At 46.6% G+C, this 15,434-nt stretch overlaps 1 protein-coding gene across 8 annotated transcripts in view; it reads right to left on the bottom strand.

Moving 5' to 3' along the window:
- DST (dystonin) overlaps positions 1 to 15,434 on the bottom strand; it is a 732,471-nt gene that overhangs the window by 65,629 nt on the left and 651,408 nt on the right. For all 8 annotated transcript variants that reach the window (XM_073589123.1, XM_073589125.1, XM_073589124.1 and 5 more), the window contains 4 exons: positions 14,434 to 14,603; positions 13,775 to 13,934; positions 13,484 to 13,678; positions 12,606 to 12,734 (listed from right to left, as the gene is read on the bottom strand). In XM_073589123.1, the coding sequence (XP_073445224.1) occupies positions 12,606 to 12,734; positions 13,484 to 13,678; positions 13,775 to 13,934; positions 14,434 to 14,603 (654 nt within the window). The remainder of the gene's footprint in view (positions 1 to 12,605; positions 12,735 to 13,483; positions 13,679 to 13,774; positions 13,935 to 14,433; positions 14,604 to 15,434) is intronic.

Genomic DNA, 15,434 nt, shown 5'->3' with positions numbered 1-15,434 from the left:
TCGGGTCAGTACGGTTACAGCGATACCTTATTTATGTCTTTTTTTATGTTTTGGCGGTTTTATGCAATGAAAACTATTTTATATAAAAAATAATTATTTTTGCATCACATTATTCTGCGAGCGATAACTTTTTTTATTTTTTCACTGATGACGCTGTGTAGTGGCTCGTTTTTTTGCGGGACAAGATGACGTTTTCAGCGGTACCATGGATATTTATATGCGTCTTTTTGATCGTGCGTTGTTGCACTTTTTGTTCGGCGGTATGATAATAAATCATTTTTTGCTTCGTTTTTTATTTTTATTTTTTAAGGGGTTCGCTAAAGGGGTTAACTAATGTGACAGTTTTATAGGGTAGGTCGTTACGGACGCGGCGATACCAAATATGTGTACTTCTATTGTTTTTTTCTTTTTTTATTTCCAAAAAATGAATTTATTGGGGAATATTTTTTTTTTTCTAATTTATTTAGCGATTTTTTTAAAATTATTTTTACACTTTTTTTTTTTTTTTTTAAACTTTATTAGGTTGTCCCAGGGGGGACATCACTGTCCTGTGACAGATTGCTGATCTGTCACATCACAGATCACTGTGACAGATCAGCGATCTGTCACAGGCATAGACGCAGACTTCCTCATGCCTGCGCTTTGCAGGCACTGAGGAAATCAGCTCCCTACAGGCCCCCGAAGGTCCCCGTCGCCATCTTGGATCCGGGGACCTGTAGGGAAAGAGACCCCCGCAGCAGAGCTGCACATTGCGCTGCTGTGGGGGGCTCAGGGAAGCATGGAGGGAGCCCCCTCCCTGCCGATGCTTCCCTTTAACCCCCTGTACACCGCGATCGTGTTTGATCGCGGTGTGCAAGGGGTTAACATGTCGGGGGCGGTCCGTGACCGCCCCTGACACATTGTGCCGGGTGTCAGCTGTGATAATTAGCTGATACCCGGCCGCGATCAGCGGCGCTCACCACGTGGGCGCCGCTGATCGCTGTGACGTATTATCCCGTCCCTGGGAATTAAGTCCCAGGGCACATGGACGGGATAGTACGTCACATGGTATTAAGGGGTTAAACAAGTGGGTTCGCCTATGGTGTTTCAGGATGGAGTCGATTAGTTCGTTGATTGCTTCTATGGAGGAATAGAAATTCCTGTGCTTCATAGACATTCGGGAAGCCATTCCTATTTTTTCGGGGCACCAGAAGTTCCTGCGCTTCTCTACCCAGCAGGAACATTTTCAGTTTGTGGCCCTACCATTTGGTCCCATATCTTGACGATATTCTCATCAAGGCAATATCCTTTACTCAAACTCAAGAAAACACATCTGTTGTCCTCAACACTCTGGCCCGGTTTGGATGGCTTATCAACAGGGAAAAATCCTGCCTTACGCCAACACAGTGCCTAGAGTTTTAGGCATGCTATTCGACACCAGTCGGTCAAGGGTTTTTCTCCCTGAAGGGAAAAAGGACAACTTTCCAGCAGGGATTCTTTCTCTGTTAGAATCCCGACTCCTGTCTTTCCACTCTGCCATAAAGGTCCTGGGGAGGATGGTAGCAGCTTCAGAAGCAATCCCCTTTGCCCTGTTCCACTCCAGAACACTTCAGAGAGACATCCTCTTTCAGTGGGACAGGTCCATCCCTTCTCTGGATCGCATTTTTTGCCCTTCTATCCTGGCCAGACAGTCCCTCAGGTGGTGGCTAACCTCCCCTCTTGTTCATCTGGGTCGGTCTTTCCTTCCCGTCCATGATAACCACAGATGCCAGCCTCCTAGGCTGGGGGGGGCGGTATTCCGTCAGTTGACGGTTCAGGGACGTTGGTCGACTCAAGAATCTTTGCTGTCGATCAACCTTCTCGAGTTAAGGGCTATCCTTCAATCCCTCCTTCATTGGGAAGGACTTCTCAAAGGCCATCCGGTCCGGATTCAAACAATGTCACAGCAGTGGCATATATCAACCACCAGGAGGGGACCCGGAGCTCCTGGGCAATGGCCAAGGTATCCAAAATCTTCAGCTGGGTAGAAGCATCGATTCCGGCAATATTGGCAGTTCACATCCCCAGCGTAGTCAACAGGGCCGCCAACTTTCTCAGCCGGGAAGGGCTCACGGCAGGGGAATGGTCCCTACATCAGGAGGTATTTCGTCAGATCTGTCTTTAATGGGGGATCCCAGATGTGGACCTTCTGGCGTCTCGGCAAAACAGAAAGGTCCAAAAGATTGTCTCCAGGTCCCGCGATCCTCTTGCAGTTGGGGGTCGATGCTCTGGTCATTCCATGGTCACAGTTCAGACTCCCTTACCTGTTCCCTTCCCCTCCTTTCCAGGTTGGTGAAGAAGATCAAGGCGGAAGGGGTGCCGGTCATACTGATCGCTCCGTATTGGCCCAGGAGGGCCTGGTTCACAGAGGTAATCAATCTCCTCACAGACGCCCCCTGGAAACTCCCCGACAGACCAGATCTTTAGGCTCAGGGACTGTTCTATTACCCAAATTCTTGGTTGCTCAATTTGACGGCATGGCCGTTGAAACCATGATACTGAGAGTGGCCGAGTTTTCGGACCGGATGATTAGCACAGTAATCCAGGCAAGGAAGCCTTCTATCATCGAACCTGGAAGGTGTACTTTAGCTGGTGTGAATCTAATCACATCACACCTATGTCCTGTTCCTTACCATCCGTCCTAGCCTTTCTTCAGGCAGGGTTAGATGATGGGCTTTCCCTGAGTTCCTTAAAGGGCCAAGTGTTATAATTAGGCAACCGAGGAGGATAGCAGGTGAAAAGGCTAGGTTACCAGATAACCAGAGAGGTTGGTAGATTAGCAGACTGCAGACCCCTAAACTGACGCCACAACTAGAATTAGCCTTGGGACGTATCTACGATGCCCTAGACGTCTTGGCACAGCCAAAGAATTAACTAAGCCTAAAGAGAGAAATGAGAAAGCTAAACTGCACCGGAGTAGAACCGCAAAGGAATAGAACATATATTGCCGGTGAGACAAGATGAGGCACAAAACACAGGCAGAAAATAGAGTAAGCAAATGATGGGGCCCAAACTGTCTAGATAGAACAGGACAGAAAAGTATACTGTCTGCAATCACGCAAAAAATCCCTAAGAAAAATCCAACACGTCTAATATGCAAAAATACTGAGGCCACATGACCTCTCCCCCACTAAATCAGAACTCTGGTATGAACTGGACGCAAAAGATACTGATATAACAGAGGATTAGAGATACAGAAAAGACTGACACAAGCTGTGGCATATGAAACAGAGTCCAGCACAGGTCCCAAAAGGGAACCCGGCTGAACTCACACCAGCAGAGCAAAAATCAGAGAAAAGCAAAAATGAATCAAAATGCAAAAAAGATTCAAGCAGACAAATAACTTATCTGAAAGATGCAGGACGGAGCAGGAGGCAAGCAGACTTCCAAAATGCTCAGGAGGCAAACCAAATCACCGGCAACAACTGAGGGAAGGTTGCGCACTTAAATCTCTCCAGTTTGTAACACCTGACCTCCAATCATCATCCTCGGGTGATTGATTTCTGTCAGCCAGACCAGCCCCATTACCAGCAGCAACCATCAGAGGGAGCCCACACTCTGAAGCCAGGTGAAAGGTGTTCACAACAGCCAAGTATTAGCACTCTCTATTCTTTTTCAGAAGAACTTAGCTTCCCGCCCGCAGGTTAAAACCTTTCTTCAGGGGTGGCACACACAGCCCCCTCCATACAGGTCTCCATTGACACCCTGGGATCGTAACCTGGTCCTGGGAGCTTTGACAGATTTTCCCTTTGAACCTCTCCGAGAGGTTTCCATGTCCTTCTTGTCCTGGAAGGTGGAATTTCTTGTAGCCATCACCTCTATCAGACATGTCTCAGAGATGGCGGCCCTTTCGTGTCGCCCTCCCTTTTTGATTCTTCACCAAGATAAGGTTGTTTTGCGGCCTCCCCTTTCTTCCTTCGCAAGGTGGTGTCCGCCTTTCACCTGAATGATATAATCCTTCCTTCATTCTGTCCCACTCCAACTCATCCTCTGGAGTGCTCTTTGAATAAGCTAGACCGGGTTAGGGCGATAAGGGTCTATCTGGCTAGGACTGCTCCCTTCAGGAAGACAGATTCACTTTTTGTCATTCCAAGTGGTGCAAGAAGAGGCCTACCGGCCTCTAAGGCTACAATCGCCCACTGGATCAGAATGGCAATTCAGGAGGTCTACCGGGTTAAGAACAAGGTGCCGCCTTCTGGGGTTAAGGCTCATTCTACCCGGGCAGTGGGCGCCTCCTGGATGATGCACCATAGGGCATCAGCCATGCAACTGTGCAAGGCGGCTACTTGGTCTTCTGTTCATACCTTTTCAAGGTTTTATAAGGTCCATACCTAAGCTTTGGAGGACGCCAGCCTAGGCAGAAGAATTTTGCAGGCGGCAGTGGTGAGTTCTCAGACCTAAATGAAGTTCCTGTTTTCTCTCTCCCCAGGGACTGCTTTAGGACGTCCCATGGTTCCAGTTGTCCCCCAATGAAGCGCTAGAGAAACCACCATGGTTACTTACCGGTAGCCGGTTTTTCCAGAACCCATGACAGCACCACCTGAGAGAGGGATCCGCCCCGCCAGGACAGGAACCTACTGAGACATAAGGGGCGGCACCTCTCCCCCGCTTCAGTTGGATTACAGAGCATTTGAGAGGACTTCCCGGTTAGTTACATATTTATCCAACACCACATCACACAAATACACCCGACTATTGTGCACACCCAAACGGTGAAAAAGGGGGGGAAATATACGGGTGCTGTCATGGGTTCTGGAAAAACCGGCTACCGGTAAGTAACCATGGTGGTTTTCCCTTCACCCATGACAGCACCACATGAGAGATTCTGGAGACTTCGAACACCTTAGGGAGGGACCACAGCTTGCAGCACCCTTCTACCAAAGGTCAAGTCAGCAGAGGAGGATAGATTTAGTCTATAGTGTCTAAAGAAAGTTGAGGGTGAGGCCCAGGTAGCGGCCTTACAAATTTGCTCTATTGATACCTCTGATTTCTCAGCCCAGGAGGTCGCCACGGCTCTGGTGGAATGAGCCTTGATGCCGTCAGGAACCGGGACGCCACTAGCTGAATAGGCTACACTAATGGCCTCCCTAATCCATCGGGCAATAGTCCCCTTTGACACTCCATAACCTTTCCTAGCACCCTGGAAGGCTACGAATAGGGACTGGGACCTCCTCCACTGGCTGGTTATAGACATATACTCTACTAGGGTTCTTTTAACGTCTAGGCTATGAAATTTCTCCTCCCCTGGGTTTTTCGGATTCTCGCAGAAGGAAGGGAGGACAATTTCTTGGTTTCGGTGAAAGTTAGTTACTACTTTCGGCAAGTAAACAGGGTCTGTTCTCATAACCACCCTATCCTGGTATATCTGGGTATATGGTGGGTTGACTGAGAGGGCCTGCAAGTCACTAACTCTACGTGCCGACGTTAGAGCTACCAAAATGATTGTTTTTAGGGTGAGATTTTTAGTTGAAATCTGCTGTATGGGTTCAAACGGCTCCTTCGTAAGGGCTTCCAGCACCAGATTTAGATCCCATGGAGCTATTTTTGGTAAGGAAACTGGCATAGATCTGTGGCAAGATTTTATGAACCTGGCTACCCATCTGTTTGCCGCTATATTGCAATTGTATAATGCACCCAGCGCTGAAACCTGTACCTTGAGGGTATTAACCGCCAGGCCTAGCTGTAGGCCTGCCTGCCAGATCTCCAAGATGGACTCGATTGGGGGTTCTTGACCTAACGGTTTTCCCAGGAATTGTAGAAATTTCTTCCACGTCCTGCCATATATGTTGGTTGTTATTGGTTTTCTACTTTTCATTAGAGTAGTCACCAACCCCGGGGAAAATCCTTTATCTCTCAAAAGTGCCCTCTCAAATTCCACGCCGTCAGATGGAACCCCTTGACTTGTTTGTGGAATATCGGCCCCTGAGCTAATAAATCTGGAATTTCTGGCAGTACCCACGGGTCCGAGAGAGACATCATTTGCAGTAGTGAAAACCACGGTCTTTTTGGCCAGAACGGGGCTATGAGGATTACTCTGGCTTGCTCGTCTCTTATCTTTTTTACCACTGCCGGGATTAACGCTACTGGGGGAAAGGCATAGCTCAGTTTGAACAGCCACGGGATTTGCAGAGCGTCTACTGCCCACGGGTTTTCCCCTGGGTTTAATGAGCAGAACCTCCTCACTTGCCGGTTGTTTTTGGTGGCAAAGAGGTCGATCACTGTCTGCCCCCATAACTGTACTATCCTCTGGAATATTACACGATTTAAGGCCCACTCTCCCTGTTTTAACTTGTTGCGGCTTAGAAAGTCGGCTTGAACATTTTCTGTCCCTTTGATGTGTAGGGCCGTCAGGGAGGTTAGATGTTGTTCTGCTTTGAGAAGGATTCTTTTGGCTTCGTCCATTAGGGAGTTTGACCTTGTCCCTTCCTGGTGGTTGACATACGCCACTGCCACCCTGTTGTCTGACATAATTCGGACATTTTGACCCTGTAACATGGGAATGAATGCCCCCAAGGCTCTGTTTACCGCTCTTAACTCTCTTAAGTTGGAGGAAGCCTTCTGCTCTAGGTGACCCCAGGACCCTTGGGCTATTTGTTCTCTCAGGTGTGCCCCCCATCCCGAGGAGCTTGCGTCCGTCAATATTACATCGGACACGGGCCTGTGCCACAAAGTTCCTCCTGCTAAATTTGTGCCGTCTAGCCACCAAGTGAGAGAGTTTTTCCCCTTTTCGGAAAGTTCCAGCTTCCCTTCTAAACGCCCTTTCAATCGTTTCTGGGCTGACAAGATTTCCGCCTGCAGTTGTCGGGTATGAAACTGTGCCCAGTTGACCGCAGGGATACAGGCTGTTAGCGTGCCCAACAGGGACATTGCCCTTCTTAGGGTCATGTGAGGTTGTTGTATTGCTGTAAGGGTCATTTCTCTCACTTTCTCTAGTTTTTTCTCTGGCAAGAGACAAACTTGACGGTCGGAGTCCAAGACGAAACCTAGAAATGTTTGTTTCCTTAGGGGTTGAAGTTTTGATTTCTTTAAGTTTACCATCCAACCCAGTCTTTGCAGGGTTTCTGTTATTTTCTCTACTTGATGTGTGCAGTGATGTTCTGAATTGCCAATGACCAAAAAATCGTCCAAGTAAGGCACCATAATCACATTGTGGATTCTAAGGAAAGCTGTCATTTCCGCTATTACTTTCGTAAAAATCCTTGGCGCTATGGAGATGCCAAACGGAAGAGCTGTAAATTGAAAGTGCCTGTGGTCGCCCTGGATGTATAGGGCTACCCTCAGGTATTTCTGGTATTCTGGGTGCATCGGGATGTGGTAATAGGCATCCTTCAAATCTATTACGGCCATGAAGCAGTTGTGGTGTAACAGCTTTATGGCCGAAGTCACCGATTCCATTTTGAATGTTTGGTTCATGATCCATTGATTGAGGCGCCTGAGATTTATTATCGTTCTGAAGGAGAGGTCCGGTTTTTTTTATTAGGAAGAGGGGAGAATAGAACCCCCTTCTCTCTTGATCTTTTGGGACCTCTATTAGAACTTGTTTCTCCAACAGTCCTAAAATTTCTGTTTCTATGGCTGATTGCTCTCCTGGTTCCTTTCTGACGGGGGTTACCACAAATGAAGCTCTCGGATGCTGGAAGAAAGGGATTTTTAGGCCATTCTTTATAATGCTCAGAATCCAATTGTTGGCCGATATTTTCTCCCATTCTTGAGAAAAGAGCTTCAATCTTCCCCCCACCGGAGGGCTGGCGTCATTGCGGGGATTTTTTGGCGGTTGAGGTAGTTCCCCCAAACATAAACCCTGGTTCTTTTTTCCTCTTGTCGTCCCACCTTTTCCGCTCTCCCGGGGGACGGCCCCGATTGAACTTTCCCCTCTGAAAGGGCGGTCTCCTCTGATCACCCATGAATCTGGGGAAGCCCTTCTTTTTATCACCGGCCTTCTCCAAGATGTCATCCAGGTTTTTCCCAAACAGGAACTGCCCATCACATGGTAACGAGCATAATTTCGCCTTAGATTGAATGTCCCCAGGGCAGCCTTTGAGCCATAACGCCCGTCTTGCGGCGTTCGATAGCCCCGCTGCTCTTGCCGTTAACCTCATTGAGTCGGCGGAGGTGTCAGCCAAGAAAGCGGCAGCTCCGTGTAGCAAGTACATTTCTCCTAATATTTTCTCTCTTGGTACCTTGGAGGCTAATTTTTCTTCAAGTTGTTGCAACCAGACCATTAATGACCGGGCTGTGCAGGTGCCGGCTATTGCCGGTTTCAGACCCCCTGCCGCTGCCTCCCAAGTGTGCCTTAGGTATGAGTCCGCTTTTTTATCCAAGGGATCTCTCAAAACCTCCGAGTCCTCCAGGGGCAGGGCCGACTTCTTGGAAGACCTAGACACTGCTGCGTCAATCTTTGGGACCTTGTCCCAGACGTCCGTGTCTTTAGCCTCAAAGGGGTATCTTCGCTTTGAAGAGGAGGGAAGGCTACCTGACTTCTCCGGTTTCTTCCATTCTCTTTCGATTAGGGCCTGAACCTTGTCATTGACCGGAAAGGTACGCTTCTTCCTTTCTTGCAGGCCGCCAAACATTACATCCTCCAGTGATCTCTCTACCTTCTCCTCTTGCAGGCCCATAGTGGACCTGATGGCTTTGAGGAGAGCGTCCGTATCTTCTACGGGAAAGCAAGGTCTGCCCCCCGTATCACTGTCTGAGGATGAAGATGACCCGTGCTCAACTTGATACTCCGAAGAGGAGGAGCCTGACGAGGAACTCGGGGAGGCTCTCCTACTCTTACTCTTCTTTTTTAATAATTTTTTAAGTGAGCCCTGTACCTCAGATTTTATTATCGATCTGAGGTTTGTTGCCAGGCTCGGCACCTCTTCAGCCATAGTCCGCTGGATACAGCTGACACATAAGCCCTTTTGGTAGTCTTTTGCTAAAGGGCTGTGGCATATGGCACATTCTCTATTTTTCTTTTTGCTTATAGCTTTTTTGCCTCCCTAAAAAAGAAAAAACAAGACATAGGAAGGCCTATTATTGTCTAACTTTCACGGAGATCACTCACCACCCAGGAAAGACGGATACCGGGCTCTGGGGCTGCGAAGGAGCGTGCGCTCTGTGCTCTTTTGATCTCGAGGAATCCCTCGATCGGTGACTCGGACGGCTGCTGATTTTGCCGCTCGAGCGGCTCTTGCGACCAGAAGCTTGCGATGGGGGCAGGGACAACGGGGACGGTGAGCGATCCTCCTGAGACGCCATTGTCACCCCTGCAGCCGCTTCTGCTCCTTCTTTTATGCGGTGAGTGAGCCCCTCATTACCCCTCCCCCCCGCGACCGTCAGCCGCTTCTCCTGGCCGGCGTCGCGCCCGGCGCCATGACCGTCGCGTCCTGATGACGTCAGCGGCGCGCTCCCACGTCAGACGCCGGTCTCTGCTCCCGGCTTCCCCTGCATGCAGGGGAAGGAACGGGCGCGCGCGCAGGGGGAGGGCGGCACAGGGAGGAACCTCCGAAGGGAGGAGATCGGAACGTGCCCGCACGAACCCGGGGCCCGTATGAGGAAAAACCCCGGGGACTGCGCTACCAGATGCCGACGGCCAGCGTCGCAGGTAAGCCAGCCCTGCATTTTTACACGCCGGGACGGCCCTGGGTCTTTTCATCCTGACAGGCACCGCCGCTGTCAGAGGGATTCCTTTCCAGGACAGGAACCCAACTGAAGCGGGGGAGAGGTGCCGCCCCTTATGTTTCAGTAGGTTCCTGTCCTGGCGGGGCGGATCCCTCTCTCATGTGGTGCTGTCATGGGTGAAGGGAAAAAAAGGATTTTTGGTTGCTTACCGTAAAATCTGTTGCTCGGAGCCTTCATTTGGGTAAACACAGCACCCTCCCATGTTTATATTATTTATGATTATTTGAGTGGCTTGTTATGCCAATATGATGAATTCTCCTACTGCTTTCTCACTAACAGATTCTCCTACAGCCAGTCGGGGGGGGGGGGTGTATACTGCAGAGGCAACATTTTTTTCATGGCATAGTGTCAACCTCCCAGTGGTAGCAGCACACACCCATGGTGTTAGGCGTCGGATTCCTGCAGCTACACAACAGGAGTCCAAAGCCTCACATACTGCTTTGCAGCCTGTTATTCCTGAGGCTAAGTCCCGCTGCCGCTCCATTGAGCATGCTCATGAGACGATCTCCCATTGGAGGTAGGGAGTCACGTGCTCAGGTCCTTCTCCTGATCTGAAAGGTCCCGGCAGCGCACGGCTATAAAAGGACCGCATGGCCGTTCGGCCATGTGCTAGTATAGACTCTTCTTGCTAGATGTGTGATTGGTGATGGATGTATGATTCTGGTGACTGACTCATTTGAAACCCCTTCCCTCTGATATTACGTATGTGGATAGGGAACTATAGTAAGAGTCTGCGCCAGTCAGTGGCAAACCATAGGCCACTGTGCACACCGCACCTCTACACTAGCGTCCGGTGGTGTCACGTCTCTCAAGGCACCATCGCTTAGCGGCTGTCTCTGCCGCCGCGCTGCATGCAGCAGCATTTACCGCACGCACAGTAGGTCTAGACGGACACCATCCCCTGTATTGGACCCGTGTCCTGTAACCAGATACCGTGCGTGCAATTTCACTGAGTCCGGTGAAGTCTAACTGGCTCATTGTGTATGTTTATGTTCCAGCGCCTTTGTGAGTTAAACAGAGTCCGCTCTGCGCACTTCGGGTGACGTTGAACCCGAGCGCATTATACCGCCATATAGCGCGTCTGCCATTAATTAGCAGCAGTTTTATCTCCTGCACGGTGGACCCCGAGCGGCGAACGCACTTTATTATTTATTTATTTAGTGCGTTCCGCCGTTCCTAACACATGGTTCCTGTGTCTACCAATGAAGGCTCCGAGAAACAGATTTTACGGTAAGCAACCAAAAATCCTGTTATTGTGCTAACAATAATTATTAAATTCATTTCTTGCCTTTTAGTTTTTATGAGATTCTTCAGGTAAACCATGAATTAATCATTCCCAATACAATGACCAAACTATATTCAACGTGCACAATATGCCAAAATACACTAGAGATTCCATGATGATAAATGCATTCTAGTGCTTTTCATGGATTAGTAACAAAATGTATATATATATACAGCTCTGGCAAAACCTAAGAGACCACCACATCAAAACCCTGTCATGGGCAGCCCATTCTCCAGACCTGAACCCCATTGAAAACCTCTGGAATGTGATGAAGAGGATGATGGATAGTCACAAGCCATCAAACAAAGAAAAACTGGCTCAATGGCACTATTGCACTGCTGGCCTCAACTGTCCACTCCCCGAAGCTGCTACATGGGGCAATTTTCTATGAAGCACAAGAGAAGCTCAGTTGCACCGAATCTGGCAGGATGGGGAGGCCTTTCTAGAAATAATGTTATATAATATTTGAATGACATAATTTCTGAAAAGGCCTATCTGAGTAGCTGGCCGGTTGGCTGGTGCCCACTGACCTAATGGAAAGAGCTTGTACTGTACATATTTGTGCAGGTTTGGCCACCACCACCGCTAGCCTGTAGAAATGACTGGTGCACTTAGCAATGAGCAACAACCAATAGAATAAAAAAATGACTCCACTCTTGAGAACAGAGATGAATTTTAATAACCTGTAAATGACACTGTTGCTTGTTTTATGGAAATAACCCTTTAATCTCCCAGCAAATACATTTGAGTGATCCATGTAAAACAGCTCATGTTTAGGATCAGTTTAAGACTACTATTCAGTTATAAAATTGGTCTAGTCTTCTTTCAAGGTGCATCGTACAATGACTTTTATTGATGCCACCCTTATGGCGTACTACATAATGCTCAGATAATAAAAGATATCACTGTTGTGGGTGTTGTAAGAACACAGTCAGTCAGCTGAGTACAACTACTAAACTAATAGGGTAGTATAGCTGTATCCTGTGCATGGAATAGTGCACTGATCATTGCTGAAAGCGCTGGGTGCCCAAGACATCAGTACCAGTAGCGCCTCCTTCAGGTCAGACAGGTGATACGCTATGTGCAGATTGGCCATCTCTGAGGCCAGCCTTGAGTGTATTACTATCATTATATGATGACTTGTGCTTTTGTGAGAAAATAAAGACCTGTCTACACTCGTTTTTTCCACAGGAAATTATTCGTAGCACAGACTGAACAATAAAGATTATCTTATCAATAACAAAATAATTTCCATGACAACCTCATAAATACTACAAATCACGTGGAAATGGAACAAAAATTCCAGCAGGGAACTGTGCCAATATGTCCAAAAAATGTTAGCACTCCGCAGAGAAGAACAGCAGTAAGGAAACTTTATCGGGTAATGAGGAGATGGAGCCTGAAAAATAGCGGAGTAACACTTCTATTTTCTTTCCACCCTCTACTGCTGTTCTAAAATACACACCATGTATGTTGTGATTTTACATGCCTTTCCCTAATAAAGACATCCTGGAAGCTTGGGATCCTTTCGTTGCTCACGTGTTTTTGTTCTGATATGCAGAACCATAGTGACACATTAACCTTTCCTGCAAGTAAGCTTTACACTAATTAAGCTAAAAGGCTTCTTTCTGCTCACCTTGTGCTGGTCTATTAAGGTCTTCAGAGACTCTTCATCATCTGGGAGAAGACCATGAAATCTCAACGCTTGCTCCGCTTCTGCCAGCCATTCCAGCAGGGTATGTACTGCGGCATGAAACTCCTCTGCCTGCAATAAGACATAATTTGATAAAATCTTAATACAGGTCGCTGTTGATCAAACTAAATGTGTACTCCGCGTAAGGCAGGGTCACACGAGCGTAGATTTTCTCATGCAAGAGAATCGGATCAAATATGTTATTGACACTCCAATCAAATTCTGAACCGAGTTTGGGCAGAGTGTCAGCTTAGTGAGATCAGATTCTTTCAGATGAGAGAACCACAGTACAGGTGAGGAGAAGATAGAAAACTCGATTTCTCCATCGTCTCCATTGTGTGAGGTCATCCGAGTATAGTCTGATGTTTTCCATGAAACCATAGACTTGAATGGGTAAGTGGAATCTGATCTGCGTTGCAAATTGCAACATACTACAATTTTTTTCTCAAGCTGGTTGGGGATGAGGAAAAAAAACACATATTAGCACTGCCCCATAGAACAACATTGTCCAAGTGCTATCTGATAAATCATCGATGTATAAGCTTGTGTGAGCGAGCCCTAAAAAGCAATCCCTCACCGTCTGTATCAGGCCTAAATTTTTCTCAGCATTAATAGGCAGATCACATTTTATTTTAATTGCATTTCATAAGCCACCTAATAAATATGCCAGGTCTACCCACACTACAGTTAGTTTTCACTATTATAACAAGGAACTAGGCAGTACTGGTATCACATCTACTCCTACTCAGAAATGACCTCATAAATGTAAGTGCAGTAAAAGAATGTTGTAAGACTAATGCCTAATTCCTCTTAAAACCCACCTGGCGCAATGCATCTTCTAGTCGGGTCTGTTTGGACACAGATAAAGTGCACACAGTTTCCCAGCGGGTGCCTAATTCCAGCATCTGGGCCTTCACCCAAGAGGAGTCATCACGACTTCCTTCCACTAACTCTCTAGCTGAACGTTTCAGTGCTTGGATACTGCTACTTCGCTTGCCCAACTCTTTCTGAAAAACCTAGAGAGAAAAGCACAGACATATCTACTTTGTTAAAAGACAAGTGCCCCAGACAACATGCCAAACACTGAATTTCTATTATTTTATCAGTATTACTTTGTGGTTGTCAATGAGGTTCATCACAATGTCAATGTCTCCATGCACAGGTTGGTCTTCGGCTAGCTGTGGCTCCACTCTGTATAGCCAGTCAATAAGGGCCTGCAAAGCATCTGTAAACTGGCCAGAGAACAGTAGTGCCTCTTCTAGTTTGTTTTGCCTGCACAAAATAAAAAAAAACAAAAATGTAAACAAAAAGTCCAACACTATACTGAAGAACTCAATATTCGGGGCATAGGAATAACTTCTTCATTTACTATTATTGCCCATAACATGTATAGTTATCCTTGGGAAAGTTACATTTATCATAGAACATCTAAGGTAGGGTAGGGAAGGGAAGGGACTTGTGACAGTAAAATGATGGACACCATGATAGAAACCAAATGGACCTCATTATAGTCAATAAAGTCCGCCAAGTACTAATGGCTTCCATCATGTGTCAGATCCGATGCGGTCATTATTATCCAGAAAATGAAAATGGAATATGAACACAGAAGTGAACCTAGACCAAGATCCACCTCTCTTGCACCTCATCTGATGTCAACTTCAACCAATCAGAGATACTTCAACAGATGTTGGAACATAAACGAGTCTTTTTTACTGCAGCATGGTTCATCATTTTTAGGAGATGACTGTAATATGAACTCTCCTGCACGTACCTTTCCACTGACTTTCCACAAACTGTATCCCATTTGTCTCTTATCTCACTGAGCATGTCATCAAGTTTTTGGATATCATCACTAAGTGTAGCTTTTTCTTTCAGCGATCGTCCACTTCTTGCGGTGGTATCATAGACTGAGTGCTTGGCTCCCAGGGTTTTCTGGAATTCCTGTGGATTGCAATAAACAGCTATTCCCAAAATTCCATAATGGTACAAGAGACAGGAGAGCAACACAAGATACTTGACAATGGCTTTATGACAGCAAATGTGAGATAGAGCCTTCTGGCAGCAAAAGGACTGGAGCAATAAAAATGCAAATCAAAATGGAGAATACAGTACAAAACTGCAATACATCATCTTAATAATGTTCTGATGGAAACTATTGCTCATAAGGTCTACCTTCCAAACAAATGTGTTGATCTTTTACAGAGAGATGAAGCACAGATTATATTATAAGCTAGCTTTCTGTGGTGCCAGAGAAATCTTATACTTCTCTTAGTGGTGTGATATATAATATACATATTACTTAATACATTGGCAGGTCATCAGAGGTAGCACAGTCTTGTCAAAATGGAAAATGCTATTTCTTCCATAAAGCCAAAACAAATTTGCACTTTCTGGAATCATCCATCAGCCAACATTGTGGCCGCAGGCTATGAAGAAAAAAAATGAGATCTGCAATTATTAATCTAGTACTCATGGTTTAGTGATTCCAACAAATGTTCCCACGATGTCTGAACTGCCATTTTAGTAATAATTGTAAATGGAGCATTTCATTAGATTTACTTTCAGATCACATAGACTCCAAGCTGTTAAACATAAAATGGGCCGCAACACTGTGCCCTGTGGGTAATTCACTGGACAGGTGCAACAAGAAAATAACTCCTAATACAGTGTATTACAAAATCTTGAAACTTACAATGAGGTACCTTTACACCTCTTAAGTCAACTAAAAGTCTACTTTAAACAGATGAGAAAAGCCTTATAGAAATTCTATAA

This window comes from Dendrobates tinctorius, unplaced genomic scaffold, assembly GCF_039654945.1.
Source record: "Dendrobates tinctorius isolate UK_male_01 unplaced genomic scaffold, ASM3965494v1 ptg000107l, whole genome shotgun sequence".
Classification (NCBI taxonomy): domain Eukaryota; kingdom Metazoa; phylum Chordata; class Amphibia; order Anura; family Dendrobatidae; genus Dendrobates; species Dendrobates tinctorius.
Note: the sequence above shows the minus strand (reverse complement) of the source record. Positions and strands in the feature narration are given on the sequence as shown.